This window comes from Rhineura floridana, chromosome 22 (assembly GCF_030035675.1).
Source record: "Rhineura floridana isolate rRhiFlo1 chromosome 22, rRhiFlo1.hap2, whole genome shotgun sequence".
Classification (NCBI taxonomy): domain Eukaryota; kingdom Metazoa; phylum Chordata; class Lepidosauria; order Squamata; family Rhineuridae; genus Rhineura; species Rhineura floridana.
The window spans coordinates 4,189,940-4,213,436 of NC_084501.1; the positions used below are offsets into that span (position 1 = coordinate 4,189,940).

General features: G+C 44.5%; 1 protein-coding gene across 1 annotated transcript in view; it reads right to left on the reverse strand.

Annotated features, from left to right (window-relative positions):
* Nucleotides 1-4,958: 4,958 nt before the first annotated feature.
* Nucleotides 4,959-23,497, reverse strand: part of LOC133375148 (semaphorin-4A-like) — a 32,465-nt gene continuing 13,926 nt past the window's right edge. The window contains exons 9-13 of the mRNA XM_061606713.1: nt 23,168-23,318; nt 18,524-18,704; nt 12,574-12,689; nt 9,140-9,291; nt 4,959-5,244 (exon numbers count right to left, since the gene is read on the reverse strand). Coding sequence (XP_061462697.1) covers nt 4,959-5,244; nt 9,140-9,291; nt 12,574-12,689; nt 18,524-18,704; nt 23,168-23,318 — 886 coding nt within the window. The remainder of the gene's footprint in view (nt 5,245-9,139; nt 9,292-12,573; nt 12,690-18,523; nt 18,705-23,167; nt 23,319-23,497) is intronic.

The following is a 23,497-nucleotide window of genomic DNA, read 5'->3' on the forward strand; positions in this document are numbered from 1 at the left end:
ATGGGCAGAGTATACCGCTGTTGAAAGGTTCCCTATGTAAAATGTTTATGTATTCGTTTAAAGCATTTTTACCCCACTCCTCTGCAAAAATAAATAAATACAAGTTCCCTACTAGAGCATCTCACATGAGATCAGTAACAAAAGCGACAGCCCCTGCCCGCAGAGATTGGGTTTTTTCAGAAAAATGCAGCTGCCCCAGCAGCGCTTCTGGCATACCAAACACAACAGCCTCACTCCTTGATCTTAACCCCAGAGAATTTATTGCCAGGTAACAAGGAGAAAGGTGAGTCACACACCTTCTGTGGTGGGTCTTTGAATGATGTGAGCCCCCAGAAGTGTGGGTGGGGGCTACAGGCTTAGAGATGGAGTCAGCACTTGCCACGGATTTCTGAGGGAAGATGCTTAGCAGCCATTGTGATTTTTTCCCCTTTTCCCTCCCAGGTGGTGGCGGCTCGAAATAAGAAGAGGGAATTCGTCAAGTACACCTTTTGTGCCTATGGCTGTTTCTGGACTTTCATTCCATTGAAATAGAAGGCAGCAAAGCCACTCAAAGTTAAAAAATAATCTGTTACTCCCAGGGCTTGGCTTGTGAGGCAGACCTGGCCGCAGAAATCTCTGGTTCTGCTTATTTATTTATTTATTTTATTTATACCCCGCCCTTCCTTCCAGCAGGAGCCCAGGGCGGCAAACAGAAGCACTAAAAACACTTTAAAACATCATAAAAAGACCTTAAAATACATTAAAACAAAACAACGTATATAATGGCTCTTTGTCCAGGATCACAATTTTTTATAGGTCATTTCCATTTTGAAACATTAATTAAAACAATTTACATGCAGGCAAAGTTGATTAAGTAGATCGACACATTTAAAGCACATCCAACTCACATTTAAAGCACATGACCTCCTAAAGAATTCTGGGAAGTGTAGTTTCCCCCTCACAGTTATAGTTTTCACCACCCTTAACAAACTAAAATTCCCATGATTCTGTGGTGGGATTCATGTGCTTCAAATGTGTGTTGAATGTACTATAAATAAATGGCGTGGATCTGCCCTAGGTATGATGTGCATTCAAGAGTGAATTGCAGAGAACAATTTTAAAAGATACTTTTTTAAACAGGGGGAGGGTTGTAGCTCATCGTTAGGGCATATGCTTTGCATGCAAGGTCCAAAATTCAATTCCTGGAAAAGACTATTGCCTGGAATCCTGGAGAGCCAATGCTAGTCCATGTCATGAGTACTGAGCTAGATGGTACGAAGTGGCCTGAGTCAGTATAAGGCAGATTCCTTGGTTTCTAAAAGTGGGAAGAGACTCAAGGGCCACAGTGACTCCAACATTTATTTATGTATTTTTATTTACAACATTTATATACCGCTTTATTGTAAAAAAATCTCAAAGCAGTTTACAGAAAGATATTTAAAAACATTCAAAATAGAATTGCTTTTAATATGTCTTTTAATATCTTTAACCCTTTTTTAAACTTGTTTTTAAAGTTGTTTTTTTAATGTTTTTAACGTTTTCTGAGACAGTAGTGGCACAGGAATATACAGAGATCATGGGGCCACTAGCCCAGTCCCTAGACATCCTACAACAGGAGAATGGCATGTTCATGGGATATTTGCTACCAACGGTCTACAATCTGGACCGCAAGTTAGAAGGGCTGGAAAACAGACCTGTGAGGTACACATACTGTTTTCAGCTGCTGAGAGGTGTGTGCGAAGCCCTAAGAAAGCGGTTTGCAGCTATGTGGGAGGACAAGAGGCTTCTTCTGGCGGCCTGCCTACACCCTCGCTTCAAACTAGATTGGCTGGAATCGTGCCAGGCCACCACCCATACCAACAAGTAAGAACATTAGGGAAGCCCTTTGGGTGGATTACTCCAAGGGAAATGTTGTATATAAAATGTTGTATATAAAGGATATAAACTCTACAGAAAGAATAGAAGCAACAGAAAAGGAGGGGGAGTAGCGTTATACGTCAAAGACAAATACACCTCTATGGAAATCCAAGAGAGCGAACAAAGTGGTCCGATAGAGACCATTTGGGTAAAAATAAATGGAGAAACAAATAAAACCAACATGGTAGTAGGTGTCTACTACAGACCCCCTGGCCAAGAAGAGGTGGTAGACGAGGCCTTTCTCAAACAAATCTCTGAAATCTCAAGGAGGCAAGAAGTAATAGTGATGGGGGACTTCAACTACCCGGATATCTGCTGGGAGACAAACTCTGCGAAGCACAAAGCCTCCAACAAATTCCTGATGGGCCTTGCTGATAATTTCCTCTTTCAAAAAGTAGAAGAAGGAACAAGGGGATCGGCAATCCTGGACCTGATCTTAACTAACACGGACAAATTGGTCACGGGAATTAAAGCGGTCGGTACCTTGGGGGAAAGTGACCATGTAATGCTGGAATTCGGGATTCTGGGGAAAGCCAAAGAAGAATATAGTCAAACATGGACCTTGGATTTCAGGAAAGCCGATTTTAGCAAGCTCAGGGAAATTATGGGTAGGATCCCGTGGCTAGATAGACTAAAGAAAAAAGGAGCCCAAGAAGCGTGGGAGTTCATGAAGAAGGTATTACAAAAAGCGCAATCGCAAACAATTCCAAAGAGGAAGAAAAATGGAAGACATCGGAAAAAGCCAATGTGGCTACACGGAAGACTGGTGGAGGAGGTAAAAGTAAAAAAGAGCATGTATAAAGAATGGAAGGAAGGACGCATCACCAAGGAAGAGTACCGACAAGCGGCTCGGGCTTGCAGGAATAGCATAAGGAAAGCTAAAACCCAGAATGAGCTGAGGCTGGCGAGGGAAGCGAGGAACAACAAAAAGGGGTTTTTCAGATATGTTCGAAGCAAGAGAAAGACCAAGCAAACGGTGGGTCTGCTGCTCAATGAGGATGGCAAAATGTTGACAGATAACGAGGAAAAAGCAGAACTGCTCAACACCTATTTTGCCTCCGTTTTCTCCCAAAAAGGGAACGGTGTGCAACCTTGCATCGGTAGCAATCTCAGTAAGGGGTCGGGACTGCAGTTCGAGATTGATAAGGAGATAGTCAGGAAATACCTAGTTAACCTAAATGAGTTCAAATCTCCAGGGCCTGATGAACTGCATCCCAGAGTATTGAAGGAACTTGCGGATGTACTCTCGGAACCTCTTGCCATCATCTTGGAGAAATCCTGGAGAACGGGAGAGGTGCCGGAGGATTGGAGACGGGCAAACGTTGTCCCGCTCTTTAAAAAGGGTAAAAAAGAAGATCCGGGGAATTACAGGCCGGTCAGTCTGACTTCAATACCGGCAAAGATATTAGAACGGATAATAAAAGAGTCCATTGGCAACTATCTAGATGACAATGCTGTGATTAGAAGGAGCCAGCATGGGTTTGTCAAGAAAAAATCCTGTCAAACTAATCTCATCTCTTTTTTTGATCGGGTCACTAGCTTAGTAGATGGTGGAAATGCTGTAGATGTCATCTATCTAGATTTCAGCAAGGCATTTGACAAAGTCCCCCATGACCTTTTGATTAGCAAACTAGTCAAATGCGGACTACATGGAAATACTGTCAGGTGGATTCACAACTGGTTGGAAAACCGTACTCAAAGAGTGGTCGTCGGTGGCTCTGCTTCGGACTGGAAGGAGGTCTCGAGTGGAGTGCCACAGGGTTCTGTCCTGGGGCCGATACTCTTCAACATTTTTATCAATGACTTAGATGATGGGGTGGAGGGAAGCCTTATGAAGTTTGAGGATGATACGAAACTGGGAGGAATAGCTAACACAATGGAAGACAGGAATAAAATCCAAAGGGACCTGGATAGACTAGAAAATTGGGCTGACATTAATAAAATGAAATTCAATAAAGACAAATGCAGGATTCTGCATTTAGGCCACAAAAACAAAATGCATGGGAACAGGATGGGAAATACCTGGCTTAGCAGTAGTGCGTGTGAGAAGGACCTTGGAATTGTAGTGGATCGCAAGTTGAACATGACCCAGCAGTGTGATGCTGCGGCAAAAAAGGCAAATGCGGTTTTGGGATGCATAAACAGAGCTATAGTTTCCAGGTCGAGGGAAGTAATAGTCCCACTATTACTCAGTGTGGTCTACTTCCTCTGTTCCTAGGCACGCACTATAGAACACAGGAAGACCTTCCAAACACATCCTTCCCACCTACTTCTGTTTTCTTTTTAATTTAAAGCAGGCAAAACATGGACCTGTACCACTCTCTTCATCTCACCAACAACAACAACATCTGAACCACATGATGGAAATGCCCAAGACCACCTAAGATCTGCTTCCTTCTCAATCAGCTCCATTCCCCTTTAGCCTCCCTTTCTTTTGCAGTCATCTGGGACATATGACACCCAAGCATCACCCAACTGCAGCACCTCAATGTGAAGAATATTGAGTGAGGCCAAATAATGAGCCCTGACCCACCACCCCATCTCATCTCCTAAGCATCTCCAAACTGGACAGCTCTGGAGACCAGGAAATGGTTAGGGGGAATCCATTTGTCTTTTGAATTTCAGTGACCATTTCACAGAGAGATTTATGGATATGGCTGCAAGTGTGAATGCATGAAGACATATTCCCAGTATTTTATCCATGGAGATGGGGACAGAGGCCTGAAGGTGAGGGACAGATTCAGCCAGCACGAAGTCCTGGGTTTTACGTCACATCGTACAGACAAGACCAGGGGGAAAAAATGAGATCAGATATAACTCTGTGTTTTCTGGTAGTGTTTTGGAAGAGGATCGCAATAGCGCTAAGACTTTTGTAAGGTCACTTGTGTAAATTTATGTGATCTCAAAATGTTGCTCTCGGCAACCGCTGATGGGGTTTAGCCAGCCAGGTCAGGCAAGGTTTCCTCCACTGCTATGGCTTCTGGAGTCATCCCCATTTACCAGGCTGAATCCAAGTGGTTGTCAGGATTTAATGTCCTGGAAAGGACCCCCACTTCAACACATCAGGATTTGCAGCTGCCAGCAGCGTCCTGGAAAGGGCCGCCTTGCAGAGGGCTCTGGTTGCCATTGAGTAGGGCTTTCTCTTGCCAGGATGTTTTATTGGTTTTGGGGAGGGTCCTGCACCCCTCCAATTTGCTTTTCGCTTTCAGCTTGATGGGATAGGAGAAGAAAACCAGGACCACCACAACAGCCCAGATTGTTGACCTTGGCGAGACATTGCCGTTTCCACTGCTATGCAGGCATCTGACATCCGGCTTCCCTGTCTCAATATTCTGCACCAAGTTATTCCTAGGAAAAGGAAACGCAGGAAAGTAAGAACTGTCTTGCTGGATTATAGGAATGGTGGAATCCGTCAATTTCATTTTTTTCTCAGTTTCTTAATTTTCAAACCTTAAGTTCAATTCTTCCCATTTCTACATCAGATTGCAATGTTTTTCAAGTCCACGTGAAAATGAATATGCATTTTCATGTTAATTTCACCTAACATACAAATTTCTGCCTAATGTTTGCATTTCCCCCCATTAATTTCCCTAATTTAATGCATTTTAATACATTGTTTTCACTAATCTAAGCATTTTGGGGGCACTTTAGTCTTGCTGTTTCCTTGTGGCCCCACCCTCTAATTATATATTTTTACTCCCTCTGGTTGCTAGGTGACCGAGCATACTCAGTTTGTTCTACCAGCTGCAGTAAGTTCTTTTTTAAAAAATCCTGGAAGTGCAAATATCTGTGTTTTCTCTGCCTATGGCTGGTAGGATACAGCTGAAATACAAATCTTTCTTTGAGCAGTGTTATGTTTTTGTGCACAAGTGTGGCGGCACCTACCCTGTGGAATTCCCTCCCCTTGAATATTAGACAGGAGCCATCTCTGCTATCTTTTCGGCACCTTTTGAAGACTTTCCTCTTTCAACAAGACTTTTAAGTTGAGACCTATCCCAGTCTGCATCTGTGTCAGAATTGCTTGTTAACATACTTTTTTTAAATAATGTTTTAACCCTTTTTAAAAGATGTTTTTAAAGCTTTAAAAAAATATTTTTAATGTTGTTTTGTTTTAATGTATTTTAAGGTCTGTTTTTATGATGTTTTGAAATGTTTTTAGAGCTTCTGCTGGGAGGAAGGGTGGGATATAAATCAAATAAATAAATAAATAAGGGGGGAAATAAAATAAAGGCACCGTTTGCAGCAACATAAACAAGGCAAGCAGAATGGAGGAGAGCAGCTGGAAGTTGTCAGCCCACAGGAAACAAAATCAAAGAAGGGAGGAGATAGTAGGCGTGGAGAGCGGAATGACTGGCACGCTCACCTAAAAGCATCAGAGCAAAGAGTCTGCAACCTCTAGAAAAACAGAGTGGAGATTTTTTTCCTCCCCTTTTCGTATTATCAGCGGATTGGGTTAGTACAAGGGGGAAAGTGCGTGATAGCCTCTGTTTGCTGGTAATGTCATGTGAACCATGCAAATTTAAAGGAGATGTGAGTAGCACCAAACACACAGTAAATTACAGTATAGATGAGCCCATAGTTACAGCTTATGATAAGGTCTGTACTTAAAAGGCTTGTTGAAATAAGGTCTTCAGTAGATGCTGAAAAGGTAACAGAGATGATTACCTGTCTAACATTTACGGGAGGGAATTCCAAAGGTTAGGTACCACAACACTAAAGGTCCACTTCCTATGTTGTGTGGAACAGACCTCTTAATGAGATGGTATTTGCAGGAGGCCCTCACCTGCAGAGCACAGTGACTGACTAACTATATAAGATGTAAGATGATTTTTCAGGTATCCTGGTCCCAAGCTGTACAGGGCTTTATACACCAAAACCAGAACCTTGATCTTAGGCCAGTAGCAAATGGGCAGCCAGCGTAACATATGTAAATAAGGATGGGGCTTGGGATTGGGAAAGAATAAAAAACATAAACAAGCTGAACAAATGCAACCCAACTCCCACCAAACATTTCTAAGATCTTACGCATCCGTCGGGACCTAGACTCTCAGTTTATAGCAGTTAACCCTAGTGAGGTGTCTGGAGCACAGTCTTATCATGTTTTGTTGGATGAGTTTCAGTCGGTTCAGTTCGAGGACATGGACAAGGTGCTTGGACAGGTACGTGCAACCACTTCGGTACTGGATCCTTGCCCCTCTTGGCTAATAAAAACTGGCAAGGAGGGAACAGTTGGCTGGGCCAAGGAAGTGATAAATGCCTCCTTGCGAGAGGGAGTGGTCCCTGGCTGTCTGAAGGAGGCAGCAGTGAGACCACTCCTGAAAAAGCCTTCCCTGGACCCAGAGGATTTCAGCAGCTACAGACCAGTGGCAAATGTTCCATATCTCGGCAAGATCTTGGAACGAGTGGTTACTGACCAGCTCCAGGCGCTATTGGATGAAACCGATTATCTAGATCCGTTTCAATCGGGTTTCAGGCCCGGTTTTGGCACTGAGATGGCCTTGGTTGCCCTGTTTGATGACCTATGCCGGGAGAGAGACAGAGGGAGTGTAACTCTGTTGATTCTCCTTGATCTCTCAGCGGCTTTTGATACCATTGACCATGGTATCCTTCTGGGGAGGCTTGAGGAGTTGGGAGTTGGAGGCACTGCGTGGCAGTGGTTCCGCTCCTACTTGGCGGGCCGTCTCCAGAAGGTAGTGCTTGGGGAACATTGCTCGACACCATGGGTACTCCAATGTGGGGTCCCGCAGGGTTCGGTTTTGTCTCCCATGCTTTTTAACATCTATATGAAGCCGCTGGGTGTGGTCATCAGGAGTTTTGGAGTGCGTTGTCACCAGTACGCTGATGACACGCAGCTCTACTTCTCCTTTTCATCTTCCTCAGGTGAGGCGGTCAATGTGCTGAACCGTTGCCTGGACGCGACAATGGACTGGATGAGAACTAACAAACTGAGACTCAATCCTGATAAGACTGAGATGCTGTTGGTGGATGGTTTTTCCAATCAGATGGTGGATACATATCCTGTCCTGGATGGGGTTACACTCCCCCTAAAGGAACAGGTTCGTAGTCTGGGAGTCGTTCTAGACTCTTCCCTGTCACTTGAGGCTCATGTAGCCTCTGTGGCACGGAATGCGTTCTACCAACTTCGATTGGTAGCCCAGCTACGTCCCTACCTGAGTAAGGAGGATCTTACATCAGTAGTACATGCTCTGGTAACCTCACGTTTGGATTACTGTAATGCGCTCTGCGTAGGGCTACCTCTGAAGACGGTTCGGAAGCTACAGCTGGTGCAAAATGCGGCGGCCAGACTGCTAACAAGAACGAAGTGGTCTGACCATATAACACCTGTTTTGGCCCGCTTGCACTGGCTTCCAATACGCTTCCGGGCCAAATTCAAAGTGTTGGTATTAACCTATAAAGCCTTATACGGCGCGGGACCTCAATATCTGTCGGAACGCCTCTCCCGCTATGAACCGGCTCGTACACTACGGTCTGCTACGAAGGCCCTCCTCCGGGTCCCGACTCATAGGGAGGCCCGGAGGGCAGTGACAAGATCAAGGGCCTTCTCAGTGGTGGCCCCCGAACTATGGAATAGTCTCCCCGAGGAGGTTCGCCTGGCGCCGACACTATCATCCTTTCGGCACCAGGTTAAAACCTTTCTCTACTCCGAGGCATTTTAATTTTTTGTTAATGATTGTAATGTTTGTAATTTGATTTTAGCCTTTGCTGTTTTTAGATTGTGAAATTTGATTTTAGACTGATGTTTTTGTATTATATTGTATTTTATTGTATCTATGTTCACCGCCCAGAGAGCTATTGCTAGTCGGGCGGTATATAAGTTTTAAAAATAAATAAATAAATAAATAAATAAATAAATAAATAAGAGAGAGAACTTACAAAAGATGTCTGCATTTTAAGACTTCACCCTTTCCAAGCACAGATTGGAGAGTATGTGAGGAGTGATGGCATTCTAGCTGTTCTCCCCCTCTCTTATATGGTGGTGTAATTGCTCCATTTCAGAGGCATCTTGTCTGGGTTCATTAGAGAGTGTTATAATCTGTAGAGATTTGTTGCTGCTTCAACCCAATCTGAACAGATATGAATAGGCCTGAAACTGGCCTGATTTTGTTACTGTAATCTGTACAAATCTGGTGCATAGCCCTAATAATTCTTATTCTGCCTTCCTTCCCACCCTTTCATCTCCTATGTGCTTTCACAGTGCTGCCTCTATCCTGCAAATACTTACTTTTTTGCACCCCGGATGTGTCTGCACTTCCGTCCATCCCAGGCGCAGTAAGGATCTCGTGCAGAAATGCAGTTGGCACAGGTTTTGTAGATGCTACAGTTTGTCAATGGGACTTGTAGGATTCCTTTGGAATACCCCACATACACGATCCCCTAAGCATAGAGAGACATCAATATTATTAGGCATCCATCAAAGGAGGATAGGCAAAAGGTATCCCTTCCTAATATGGTGTATTAGGTCTCATTACCATAAGGTGTGGCAATGGGCATTAGCTTTGAAAATTAAAAATAAAATGTAGTTAAAAATATTAAATATTTAAATAATAAATATTAAAAATTAAGTATTTGTTATTCACCTATACCAGTGGTGGGGAATCCCAGCTCCAAAGGCTGAATGTGGCCCTTTAGGCCTCTCTATTTGGCTCTCGGGACTTTCCCAAGGCCACACCCCCTCATCAAGCATCTCTCTCTCAGTGGCCCTGTTCCTTGTACTCCTTGGGTGTGTTTGTCAGGTTGGAATGGGCCCTTGAACTGCCTCTTACGTGCCTGGTTGGAGGATAGAGGATAGAGGGGTGTATGTGTGTGCCAGAAGCCAGAAACTGCTGGCTTTGCATGGTTGGATGATGGGGAATTTTTTATTTTCTCCTGGGGGTCCTTTAAGTAATCAATGACACAGGCTTAAAGCAAAAAGGTAGGTCTTTATTCTTACAAGCATATGCAGGGTCAATCCTCCAGAAAGTCTGGAGAGGACTGCACTGAGGCACTGTGTGCAAGCTTTTTTATAGAGTACAGTTACAGCATGTGACAGTGATTCACCAATCTCATGAGTTCCTGCCCACCCAACACCACAGTTCCTCCTCTCTACAATCGTTTCCAAACCAACCAGATAACTTTATTAAAATGAATTCATGTATATTCATAATATTACAGATACCTCCCATCCTATTGTCTTGTCTTCCCAGATTGATACTGATATTACCACTATTCCATGTCATACGCTACTGATGATCTTGTTCCATACATTCCATTCCATTATGGCTCCTGATCAGCCAAGCTGGCCAGCGACATCTCTAGGACATTACAACCTGTTCTTTTAAGTGATACCATGAGGCAAGGCCAAGTTTGGTTCTCCTTAGAGTGACTGGAAGTTCTATATGAAATTCCACTTATAATTTCACTGCTATAGAGAAAGATTAATTTTAAATTATAGCTGAAAGCCACACAATATAAAGAGTGATTAGAGAACGCAGTAAAGAAAAGGGGTAATTTTGAGGGATGTAGCCCACCTCAGAATACCTCTCACCTCAAAAACACACTTCTTATATTTATGAAGTAAAATTATACACATCATGCTATTGCAAAAAATCAGTATCAAGCTCAAATTTTATCTCCTTTCTACCTTGATTCTGTTATGAAAACTTCCCTTAGCTGCCATTGCTCTGCAGCTTAAAGGTAAAGGTAAAGGTGTCCCCGTACTTGTAGTGCGAGTCGTTTCTGACTCTTAGGGTGACATCTTGCGACGTTTACTAGGCAGACCGTATATATGGGTTGGGATTGCCAGTTCCATCCCCGGCCTTTCTTTACCCCCCAGCGTATGCCGGGTACTCATTTTACCGACCACGGATGGATGGAAGGCTGAGTGGACCTCGACCCCTTTTACCGGAGATTCGACTTCCTCCTTCCGTTGGAATCAAACTCCGGCCGTGAGCAGAGCTTTGGCTGCGTTACCGCCGCTTACCACTCTGCGCCACTCTGCGCATACAAGACCAGAAACCTCGTTTCCAAGATCAAATAGTAAAAAGTATATTAAAAGATTGTACGCGTTTTGCTTAAAACAATACCAAATTAATGATCTGCCGGTCATGCATTAGCAAATCTTGGCTCAGAAATTTACAGCAAGGTGAACTTGACCATTCATTGCCTGCTCTCCCTACACACAGGCCTGCTTTTAACGCCTGTTGTGTGTGAATATAGGGAAAGAAATCAATTTTTCCTTCATCATTTTCAAGGGCCCAAATTGCTTGGGGCCAGGATGCTTGGGGGATCCTCCATCATGGAAAGTGGCCTAGAAAGGTAAGAGAGACATTAATTGCTCCAACCACTTTTTGCCTCTGGCTACATCCCCCACTGGCATATGGCCCCCAGTGGCGGCCTATGAGGAAATGCGGCCCTCAGTCTTAAAAAGGTTCGCCACCCCAATCTACATTTTTATCCTGCTTAAATGAGTACATTTTAAATGAATTTGCATGACCCAATCCTCAGTATAAGAGCCTCTTTGAGAACCTAAAGGAAACAGAAGGTACTGTATAGTAACAAATGAAAGCTAATTATTTGAAGGAAACACTGTCTTTAATGCTTTCTTTTTCACCTTTTATTTTTGTACAACAGTAGAGTTATGTGTATTTTTAAGACTGAAACCAAGTGGACAGGGTTTGGCATTGTTGGTTGTAACCAAATATACTTCGCAATGTTTATTGTTGCTCCGAACACTGATTGGCTGAGCAGGTGTGGCAGCACAGAATGTTCAGTTAAGGATACAGTTTAGTATGCACTCCGACTTCTCTGAGTGAAGTGGAAGTTGTCAGTTTGGCTGGGATTCAAACCTCACACAATGGCAGGCTAAGGGCTGGAGAGGAGTCCTGAGAAGTATGAAGCTAGCGGCTAAAAGATAGGAAGCCCGATGGAAAGGTGCACATAAGGGAATTTCCAAAGCTGATTTAAGGTGACCGTTTTGAGTTTTAAAGGTCTAGATCAGGGGTGGCTAACCCCCAATTGCATGATTCAGTCCCTCAGAAAATCGCCCCCTGGAATTTTCACCAAAGTGGCAAAAAAAAGGCTGCTGGGGTAAATAAAGCCCTGTGTCTTGAGGAGGGTTGAAATCTCTCCATTTCCAGATCAATAATTTGATGAGTAGAGAGAGTGCAGAACCCCCTCCCAGCTGATTTCCATGGAGGCTGTGTGCCAGTGCATGTGTGACCTGCATGAGCATGTGAAAGTAGGGTGTGCACACCCACTTTTGGACACACCCACCACTGCCATATAGCCCCCAGATGGTTGGCCAAGGCTGAATGTTGCCCTCGAGCCAAGAACGTTTAACCACCACTGCTCTTGATGGTTTGGGATCAGGATTCCTAAAGGATTGCCTTGCCCTATGTTTGGATCCCTGGCACCTTCCAGCTCGACTATTCTATGATTCTGTGAGCCTCCCTGCACAACAATACTGTCATGGGCATAAAAAAAAATATCATCATAGTATCTGCCGTACCGACTTAGAGCACTGGCCATGCAGCTCAGGGCTGCCCACTCTGACTGGCAGCTGAAGGTGTCGGAGACTGGAACCTGAGACCTTCTGCATACAAGACAGGTGCTCTGCCACTGAGTGATGACCCTCTAAAGACCTGTAGCTCCAGTTCCTAGCCAACAGAGGCTGCCCACCTTTTCAGGGGCCAGCACCAGGCTTTGGACTGCCTCTGGCTTCTCAAATATCTGGATCTCCTCAATGAGGTAAGCCTTGCTGCCAACAGCCACCGCTTTGTGAAGGGCGCCTGTGTCTGCAGAAAGAAAAATGCAGATACTGAGTTTCAAATTAGACATGACAGCAGCAGAACTATTTGTTTCAGTGCAGACCTGTCTCCATCAAGTGGGGACAAAACAGCTGAGGGAAGCCAAACTCTCCGTCTGCTGCAGAGCCCATCCTCATTTTCAGAGCCTTCCCTACAGGGAATGGGATGGCTTTTTAACTGACTGGCTGATCAAGGAGAAGTAAGCTAGAGAAAGGAAATTCTGTTCCCTGGCCCTCCCCATCCTAACTCCAAGGGCAAATCAGCTACTAAGCAGAGAGAGCGAAGATGCATGGGGAACGGCAGCCAAAGGGCTTTACAACCAGGGGTGCCAACAGGCTTTCCTGGGCCCAGTACGCCATATATGTAGATGTAGATTGGGCCTCCTCCACCCACCACCCGGCAATCTACTGGCAAGAACTGCTGCTTAGGTACATAGCTTACCAATATGAACAGTTATTTTGAATTCCTGGAAAAAAACAGACAGATACTGAAAGCATGTGCAACTTCACAACATTGGTGACAGAACAAACTCTCAGCCTGGTCCACCCCCGGAGGATTTCTGAATGCCCTGGGGAAGTTTCCAGTAGATAGAGCAGGTGACCCTGCTGAAGCCCTTGTCACACTGTGGAACAGCAAGGCACATCAGGCTCCTGACATGGTTGCCCTTGAGCTCCCTCTCCAGCATTGTGGAGCCCAGTTTTCACCTTGGCACACCAGTGAGCTAAGGGCAATGAAACAGGCTGTACAACAAGTGGCAAACGACATGCTGTGAGGCTGATCGGGCATGAGTAAAACATCATAACCATGCCTACTGTGTGGTGGTGAGGGCACCGAAGGAGACCCACTTCTCTGCCACCATTGCATTGTCAAGTAGCTGTCCAGCTGAGCTTTTCTGTATTGTCAGGGGTCTGTTGACGTCAGTGAGCTAATGTCAATGAAACAGGCTAGATGACAGCTTGAGCATAAGTGCAAAAGACATGCTGTGCGGCTGATCGGACACGAGTAAAACATCATAATGCTGCGGCCAAAAACGTCCTCTTGACCCTTGCCTTTCTTGGCTTATTAAAGCTTGCCAAGGGTTGTTGACCGAGTGGATCCAGAGTGTGGTCAACGCACCATTGCAGGAGGGAGTGGTTCTAGCCACCTTGTAAAAGGCAGTGATCCGACAGCTCCTGAAAAAGTCCACCCTGAACCCATTGGTTTCCGACAACTACTGTTCGGTCACAAATACCCCCTTCTTAGGGAATGTGTTTGAGAGGGTCGGTGCGGCAATTGCAAGTACTTTTGGATGAAACAGATTATCTGGACACATTCCAGTCTGGGTTCAGGCCTGGTTATGGGACTGAATTGGCCTTGGTTGCCCTGATCGATGACTTCTATCAGGAGAAGGACATGGGGAGTGTGACCCTGTTATTCTTACTTGATCTCTTGGCAGCTTTTGATACCATTGATCATGGTATCCTTCTGGGCTGACATGGTGAGATGGGTATTGGAGGCACTGTTTTAGTGGTTCCAATCGTATCTCCAGGGTCATAGCATTGGGTTATTGTATTTTGGCCCCCTATCAGTTGTGCTCTGGGGTGCTGCAGGGTACCATCTTGTCCCCCATGCTGTTTAACATCGATATGAAGCCCTTGGGAGCAGTCATCAGGAGATTTGGGGCAAGGTGTCAGCAGTATGCTGATGATACCCAGCTCTATTTCTCTGTAACATCTGGATCGGGAGAGGCCGTGCAAGCCCTGGACCTCTGCCTGGTCTCGGTGATGGGCAGGATGAGGACCAATAAACTGTGTCTGAATCCTAGCAAGATGGAGGCACTGTAGGTTGGTGGTTTCTGAGTTCTGATAATTGGTCAGGTGCCTGCTTTGGATAGGGTCGTACCTACAGAGTGCATTACAGTAATCCAGCCTGGAGGTTACCAGTGCACGGACAATAGTGGTCAGGCTATCCCGGTCCAGAAATGACCGCAGCTGTCTTACCAGCTGGAACTGGTAAAAGGCACTCCTAGCCACTGAGGTCACCTGGGCCTCTAGCGACAAACATGGATCTAGGAGCACCCCCTCACTACGGACCTGGACTGCATATTATGGGGTTCCACCAACAATTATTGAAATTACTGTATAAAGTCAAATAAAATCTTTATTGTTACGGTCAATTACCAGCATAAAATACAGATGTAAAACTCTCAAAAGAGAAGATTATCCTAATATACAGAAGATTACAATGCAATAAAATAGGGTAGAATAAAATAGGATAAGATTGTTAAAATATATTATAAATTCCAAGAGAAACAAAAATTACAAGATGACTAGGGTCAGTTCCTGGCGAGTTTTGCTCGCTGCAGTGCAAAATTTGGCAACACCACAAGTAACACATGTATTTTGGTCAGAAAGAAGTAGAAGAAGAAGTAGAATGCATCTGATTGTCCAGGGATTTCAGTAGGAGAGGTTTGATTACAGTTCTGTGTAAATCACAATAGAATGAACAGTACAGGAGGACATGGGTCACCTTTTCCACCTCTCCAGCGTCACAAGGGACCTTGCAGTCATGGTAAGGGATTTTTCAAATATCTTCCCTCCACAACTGCTGAGGGGAGGATGTTAAAACGTGTCATTATAAAAGTTCTGCGAGAGTTTGAAAAGATAATTGGCAGGTTTATTGGGCTGGAGTGCTCTGTCAATTGAGGTACATTTGGCAGATTTTGCCCAGATCATGTTGGCATTCAATGTCAGCAATGCATTGTCTGAGATTCATTCTAGCTGTATCATATAAACGGGAGATGAGATAACCCAAGGAGAGTCCATATGACTGGAGCTTTTGAGGCAAGGTTTGCTTCCACATTGACTGCAACTCATGCTGTAATGTTAGCAGAGCTAAACCAGTCGGGGAAAAATTAGTTTCAGACAGAAGTAAAACGTAACAAGCTATGCCCTGGTTTTGATCTCCTGAAGGGCAGCCTCCAGTGGTAAGGCGACATTTGGGACGCAATGAGGAATGTGGAAGATAGCCCTCAGAAATCTGGATTGTACTACTTGCAGAGGTGTGAAACTGGGATAGGGTCTGAGTTGTTCTACATATAGAAATGGTTAGTGATTTAATCTTAAACAACTTTATTGCTGCTGGTACATAATAGCCTCATCTAATACGGATAAAATTTAGTATAGCAAAGCACTCCTTTGGGCTGTCTGGCCAGCATACTCTGCTTCATAGAATCATTGAATAGTAGAGTTGGAAGGGGCCTATAAGGCCGTCAAGTCCAACCCCCTGCTCAATGCAGGAATCCAAATCAAAGCATTCCCGACAGATGGCTGTCCAGCTGCCTCTTGAATTCCTCCAGTGTTGGAGAGCCCACTACCTCTCTTGGTAATTGATTCTATTGTCGTATGGCTCTAACAATTAGGAAGTTTTTCCTGATGTCCAGTCGAAATCTGGCTTCCGGCAACTTGAGCCCATTATTCCGTGTCCTGCACTCTGGGACGATTGAGAAGAGATCCCGGCCCTCCTCTATGTGATAACCTTTCATGTACTTGAAGAGTGCTATGATATCTCCCCTCAGTCTTCTCTTCTCCAGGCTAAACATGCCCAGTTCTTTCAGTCTCTCCTCACAGGGCTTTGTTTCCAGTCCCCTGATCATCCTTGTTGCCCTCCTCTAAACCTGTTCCAGTTTGTCTGCATCCTTCTTGAAGTGCGGAGACCAGAACCGGACGCAGTATTCAAGATGAGGCCTAACCAGTGCTGAATAGAGGGGAACTAGTACTTCACGTGATTTGGAAACTATACTTCTGTTAATGCAGCCTAACATAGCATTTGCCTTTTTTGCAGCCACATCACATTGTTGGCTTATATTCAGCTTGTGATCAATGACAATTCCAAGATCCTTCTCACATGTCGTATTGCTGAGCCAAGTATCCCCCATCTTATAACTGTGCATTTGGTTTCTTTTTCCTAAGTGTAGAACTTTGCATTTATCCCTGTTGAATTTCATTCTGTTGTTTTCAGCCCAACACTCCAGCCTATCAAGGTCCCTTTGAATTTTATTTCTGTCTTCCACGGTATTAGCTGTGCCCCCAATTTTGTATCATCTGCAGATTTGATAAGCATACTCTGTACCTCCTCATCCAAGTCGTTAATAAAAATGTTGAAGAGCACTGGGCCCAGGACCGAGCTCTGTAGTACCCCACTTATTACGTCCACCCAGTTTGAGAAGGAACCTTTGGTAAGCACTCTTTGAGTACGATTCTGTAGCTAACTGTGGATCCACCTGATAGTTGTTCCATCCAGCCCACATTTAGCTAGCTTGCTAATCAGAATATCATGGGGCACTTTGTCAAAAGCTTTGCTGAAGTTGAGATATATTATGTCCACAGCATTCCCACAGTCTACAAGGGAGGTTACCTGATCAAAAATGAGATAAGATTAGTTTGGCAGGATTTGTTCTTCATAAATCTATGTTGGCTCCTAATAATCACTGCATTACTTTCATGTTGCTTACAGATTGACTGCTTTATAATCTGCTCCAGAGTTTTTCCAGGGATTGATGTTAGGCTGACTGGTCTGTAGTTCCCCGATTCCTCCTTTTTGCCGTTTTTGAAGATAGGGGACAACATTAGCTCTACTCCAGTCATCCGGCACTTCACAAATTCTCCATGATTTCGCAGAGATAATGGACAGCTGTTCTAAGAGGTCTTCAGCCAGTTCCTTCAATACTCTAGGATGCAGTTTATTGGGCCCTGCCGATTTGAATCCGTTCAAAGTGATTAGGTATTCCTTGACCATTTGTCTATCAATCTCAAGGTCCAATCCTGCCCTTTCTACTTCATGTTTCCTGGGAGGGTCATTCTTTTGGGAGAAGACTGAGCCAAAGTAGGAATTGGGCACTTCTGCCTTTTCTTTGTCATCTGTTATCATTTTGCCATCCTCATTGAGTAGCTATGCCACCATTTCTTTTCTCTGTCTCTTACTATGGACATACCTGAAGAAAGCTTTTTTGTTGCTTTTAGCATCCCTCGCTAGCCTCAGCTCATTCTCAGCTTTAGCCTTCCTAACACCATCCCTGCAATTCTGTGATACCTGCCTGTACTCTTCCTTTGTGGCCTGGCCTTCTTTCCACTTCCTGTATGTGTCCTTTTTTGTTTTCAGGTTAGCTCTAAGCTTTTTTTGAAGCCACATTGGCTTCTTCTGCTGTTTGCCCCCCTTTTTCCTTGGAATTGCTTGCCATTGCGCTTTTAGAATTTCCTTTTTTAGAAACTCCCACCCATCTTGGACTCCTTTTCTCATTAGGGTGGCTTGCCATGGAACCGTACTTACAATTGTTCTGAGTTTATTAAAATCAGCTTTCCTGAATTCGAGGGTGTGCGTATGGCTACTCTCAGCTTTTGCTTCTGTTAAAAGCAAGAATTCAAGTACAACTACACAACCAAATCTCTCAGCCTCTTCTGGGGGAGCATTTAGAATTCTTAACAGTCAGAGACTGGCATATTATCTGGCTACTTTTGATGCCATGAATGGGACATATACCACAGTTTTTAATTGCCTAGTTAATGCCTAGTTTTTAATTGTTTGTATCTGTTTGTATTTCATCTTAAATTGCTTTGAGACTTTTTTTGTATAAGGCGACTAACAAATGTAAGCCAGCCCCTGAGATTTCTACTTTTTCAAACCAAAAGATTTCCGATTAATGGAGTCCAGCTAATTAGCTGGGCTAAACGTTGCAGCCCTCGTTGTTACCCCTTGCTGGGCAAAAGGAATAAAGAGGACACAAAGCACATAACTCGATGTTCTGAGCTGCTCTCTCTACTACTCAGACAAAAAAAACCACATACCTGTCCCAAGAAACAGCACATTGTAGGGCACTCCGAAGGCATTCCGAGTTTGGTGTACTGTAATCTGGGTGTATTTCACATTGTGCTTCACCAGCAGAGGGCGGTTATTGATCTTCTCATCCATCAGGTAGTGGCTTTTCATGAAGGTGAGGGTGCCGTCTGAAGGTGGGGTGGCAGAACACTGCAGGGAGAACATAAAAAGAGCCCAGCCGCTGGATCAGGCCAAAGGCTCATTGAGTCCAGCATCCTGTTCTCACAGCAGCCAACCAGATGCCTCTGCTGGGAAGCCTGAAAGCAGGACATGAGCTCAACAGCACTCTCTACCCACTTGTGATTCCAAGCAGCGGGTGTTTAGAGGTATGCTGCCTCCAGCAATGGATGCCGAACACAGCCATTGTGAAGAAGCCCAAAAGATAAGGAAACTTCCCCATACTGAGTCAGATCCATCTAGCTTAGAATTGTAAACCTACACACGAGGTGGCCAGTGTTGTGCCCTCCAGATGTTGTCGGGCATCACGTTGGCTACCCCAGGTCGACCCTCGTTTGCAGCAGCTGCCCAGGGATTCAGGCAGGGGTCTTCCTCAGCTCTGCCTGGAGACAGGAGTGTTGGTTCTTAACGGTGATAAACTCATTTCTTCCATTGGTAGGAGGATTTCCTTGGTCAGGCTGCTTCTGCCACGGAGTGCAGATTAAGATAGGACTATTTATATCAGGCAACCAGTAAGTCCTCTATGGGACAGCAACCTCCTCCAGTCTGCAAAAGCTCCAGAACAGGAGCAGGTATTCAGCATGCCTACAGTGAAAGAAACAAAGGCAAGAGAAAATGCTGATCCAAATGCAGCAGAATCTTAGAAACCCCCAAACGCCCCTGGGGTGGGTAGCAGACCCTCCTGACACCACTACAGCAAATAAACTTATCACAGGTAAGAGCCAGAACTCCTTTTGTCTACGTTGGAGGTGGATGTTCTTGGTTGGGGCATTCAAAAGTTACAGAGGATCCCAGGCTAGGTCTCCTGTTGCGCTGTGACTCTTTTCACAGCACTTGCTGAAGCAAGGGCATGCAGAAGAACGCATTAGTAGAGATAAATGAATGCAGTTTACAGTGCCAGACAAACATATAAAGTGTCATTTTAAGCATTCCAGAGAGATCTTTGTATCCCTTCAAATCATTAGCTCCCATTAAGGAAACATCTCCTAGTTCATTCTAGTCCAGGGGTCCCCAATTGTTTTCCCCCCCATGGACCACCAGAAAATTGCTGAAGAACTTGGTGGACCACTTAATGATTTTTCTGCCTGTTGTAGCAATTGTAATTCCACAGAATTCAAACTGCAGTCCACGGGCACCTGGTTGGCCACGGTGAGACCAGGATGCCAGACTAGAAGGGCCATCGGCTGATCCAGCAGCCTGGCTCTTCTTACCTTCTTAAGGCAACCAGGATTATTCAGTACCCAAACCAGGGAGGAAAGTAAGGATGGAAAGATCTGCCAATTTTCATTCTCTCAGTTGCTTGTTTTTCCAATCTTAAATTCAGTTCTCCAGTTTCTGCAGCAATTTGCGAATTTTATTTTAAAAAATCCTCATGAAAATTCTCCAGCATTTTAGTGAGAATTTCTCCTAATCAAACACATTTTTGCAGGCCGTTTTGACTAATGCACAGATTTTTGCAAGAAATTTATCATCATACAGTGCAGATTTGTATATTATTTTCACTCATATATTCATTTTCATGCACACTTTCTCCTATAACACAGGCATTTTTGTAAACACTGTTTGGCTGGAGAAGTGCATTGCGAAATTCAAATAAGTGCAAATTTCAAAGGATGTCTGCGTTCCAGTTCCCACATTTCAGAAAGTGCAAATTTGATAAGATTTGGCCTGAAATGAATTTCTGTGGCCCATTCCTAGAGGAAAGACTACTCTGAAGTGACACAGAGTACAGACATGTCTGCAGTTATGCTGATTTCAGTGTGTCTCCATCTCTGTATTGTGAATCGAGGAACGTACAAAGTCAGTCAAACTCCATTCCTTTTTACTCAAAATCTGGGATTTTAGAGATTGAATGCACTTTCCCTTTAAGCAGCTTCACACGGAGTTCAAAACTGTTTGGCTGGAGGTGGGAGGCGAGAACCTTCCTCTGGGCACTGCTGAGGAAAGAATGTGAGAGAAAAGAGACTGGGGTTGAAGGCACCTCACGCTTTCCCCACAGCTGCTGCCAAGAAGGAAGGGGGCGGGGGGGCACCTTGGCAGCACACAGCAGGGAGGGTGCAGGCAACATTGGGGGGTGGAACGGGGGCTCTCTTCACAAGTTTCCCTCAGAAGCTCCAAAAGCGTCTCACTTCCTCACCTGCCGCCTTTTTTTTATGTAAAACATTTGGAGAAAAGAACATCTAGTCAAAAGCTATAAAGCAACAGACTGTTGCTCTTCTCCCTTCACCTAAAAGTGAGATCCATGGACATCCACAAATGACACAAAACAGTAAATGTGAGAGAGGAGGGGGAGAGAGAGAGATGTCGGCTGTCTTGTTGATTTCAAAACTGTTTGGTCATCATCACCACCTTGCTCTGTCCACCGCTGCGTACACACTGGACCCAGACAGAATGGCCTCACTGCTTTTTAAGGGCCAGTGTGCACATAGCCCTAGCGGGGGCAACTTATACTCTACGAAGTATTAGCAACAGCTGCAGCAGCAACCTAGAAAGGGCAAATTCACTTCTCGTGTCTCAACACAAGCAGCACGAAAGGAAAGTCAGTATATCTCTGAATACCAACTGCAAGCAGAGGGGCCAATTGTGCTGAGGCCCTGCTTTTGGGTTTCCCAGAAGAGGCATCTGGCTGGCCACTGCAAGGACAGAAAGCTGGACTAGATGGGCCTCTGGTCTGATCCAGCTGCCAGGTGCTTCTTAAAAAGCAGCCAACCCCTCCCACCCCATTTTCCTCTTGGTGTCATTCCCAGATGAAATAAGTGACCACAGCAGGACAGCACCATGTTTTCTTTGGGTCCATCTTTTATAAAGATCCTCGCCCTCCCTGGAAAAGAAGCTGAACTATCCGTGGGACAACTGTTCATTTCAGGAACTGAGAACGCATTTTATTTCAGAGGAGACCTACAAAGGATTTCCCCAAAAATCCAGTCTTGGATAAGGCAGAAATACATTTGCACAGCCCAGGGGGTCCCCTGCACGGTTCTGGATACTTTGGCACACAAATCAGCTTCAAAGAAGGGCAGTGACATGTTCGCTATGTATGTGATACGGGGATCATAACTGGATAACCTCCTCAGTCAGGGAGCAACTGCAGGAAAGGGACCTACTGAAGGTGTGTTTGGAACCTAGAGATGGAAAGGTCTTGCCGTTTTGATTCTCCCCGTACCTCATTTTTCCAACCTTAAATTTAGTTCTGCAGCAATCTCCATTTTAAAAAAAAAATCCTCATGAAAATTCTTCGGCATTCATTGCAATTTTCTCCTATCGAACACATTTTTGTATTCAGGTTTGACTTAATGTACACGTTTTTGAAAGCAGTTTCTCCAAATATAATGCATATTTGTATGTATTTTTCACTAATATATTCATTTTAATGCATATTTTCTGTTCATATATGCATTTTTTGTAAACATTGTTTAGTTGGAGAATGCATCACAAAATTTGGGTAAGGTGTTGGTACTAACCTATAAATCCCTATACGGTCTCGGCCCAGTTTATCTAAAGAAGCGCCTACAACGCCACCAATTATGCCGCCTGACAAGATCGGCCACTCAAGGCCTTCTCTCAATCCCGCCAACCAAAGCAGCTAGATTGGCGGGAACTAGAGAGAGGGCCTTCTCAGTGGCGGCCCCCACCGTCTGGAACTCCCTCCCACAAGATCTTCGGCACATCTCTTCCCTGAATATGTTCCGCAAGGCCTTAAAGACCTGGCTTTTCCAACAGGCTTTTGGGACTTCTGGGGAGGTTTAATGTCCTTATGATTTAAATACTGCCTACCATATATTGTTTGTTAGCATAATTTATACCGTTACACTGTATTTTTGTATTCTATTTTGTTGTAATTTATTGTATGTACGTCGCCTAGAGTGGCCACTGGCCAGATAGGCGACACATAAATTAAATTTTATTATTTATTATTATTATTATTAAGTGCATATTTTGCAGGATGGCTGTGTTTTGGTTCTGATATTGTTTCAGGAAGTACAAACTTGATAAATCTGGCTTTAAATGCAAAACAAATTGAATTTCTCCCCCCATCCCTTTTGGAAACACTGGCCTACTAACAGGAGATCCTGAGAACACAGGTTTGTTTTTAAGACCTGGTGGCAAACGATACAAAACCCTCCCTAGAATCGCCATTCAAACACCATTGCAATCGCCTCACAACAATTTGTTTTCTATTAATGGAGATACACAAAAAAAGACACAAATTAAAAGAAGGAACTGACAGCCAAAGCATGCACGGCACTACACAGCGTTCAGAAATAAAAACCAGATGGGGGGGAATTTTGAATACATTGGTTCCACTCCAGAAAGACAACAACTCCAAAATCTGGGGAGAAAGGAGGAGAATTTTGGAAGCGTTCCCTGCCAGAAACTCATGTTCAGCTAGGCGTTGCTCACACCCTTCTAAGCAGAGGGCTTGAAGTGATACTCACGCTGCCAGGACGAGGGTCCATGTCCGACCCCCCGTAAGTCACCCATCGGGAAATATCACGTTTTAGCTCTTTGTATCTCCCATCAAAGGCTTTTTTGATAGCGTCAAGGCTGAAGGCACAGACTGCTGAACTCCAAAGATTTCCCATCTGCCTGCAAAGAGATACGCAAGCCAGCTGCACCACTTGGACAAAAAGGCACTCTGCATATGTTCAGAGGCACTTTGCTTTATCTAGCATGTCATGGGACCAAAAACAGCCCCAGAGGGTAGGACTAGGTCTAATGGTTTTAAGTTGCAGGAGCGTAGATTCAGATTGGACATTAGAAGGAAC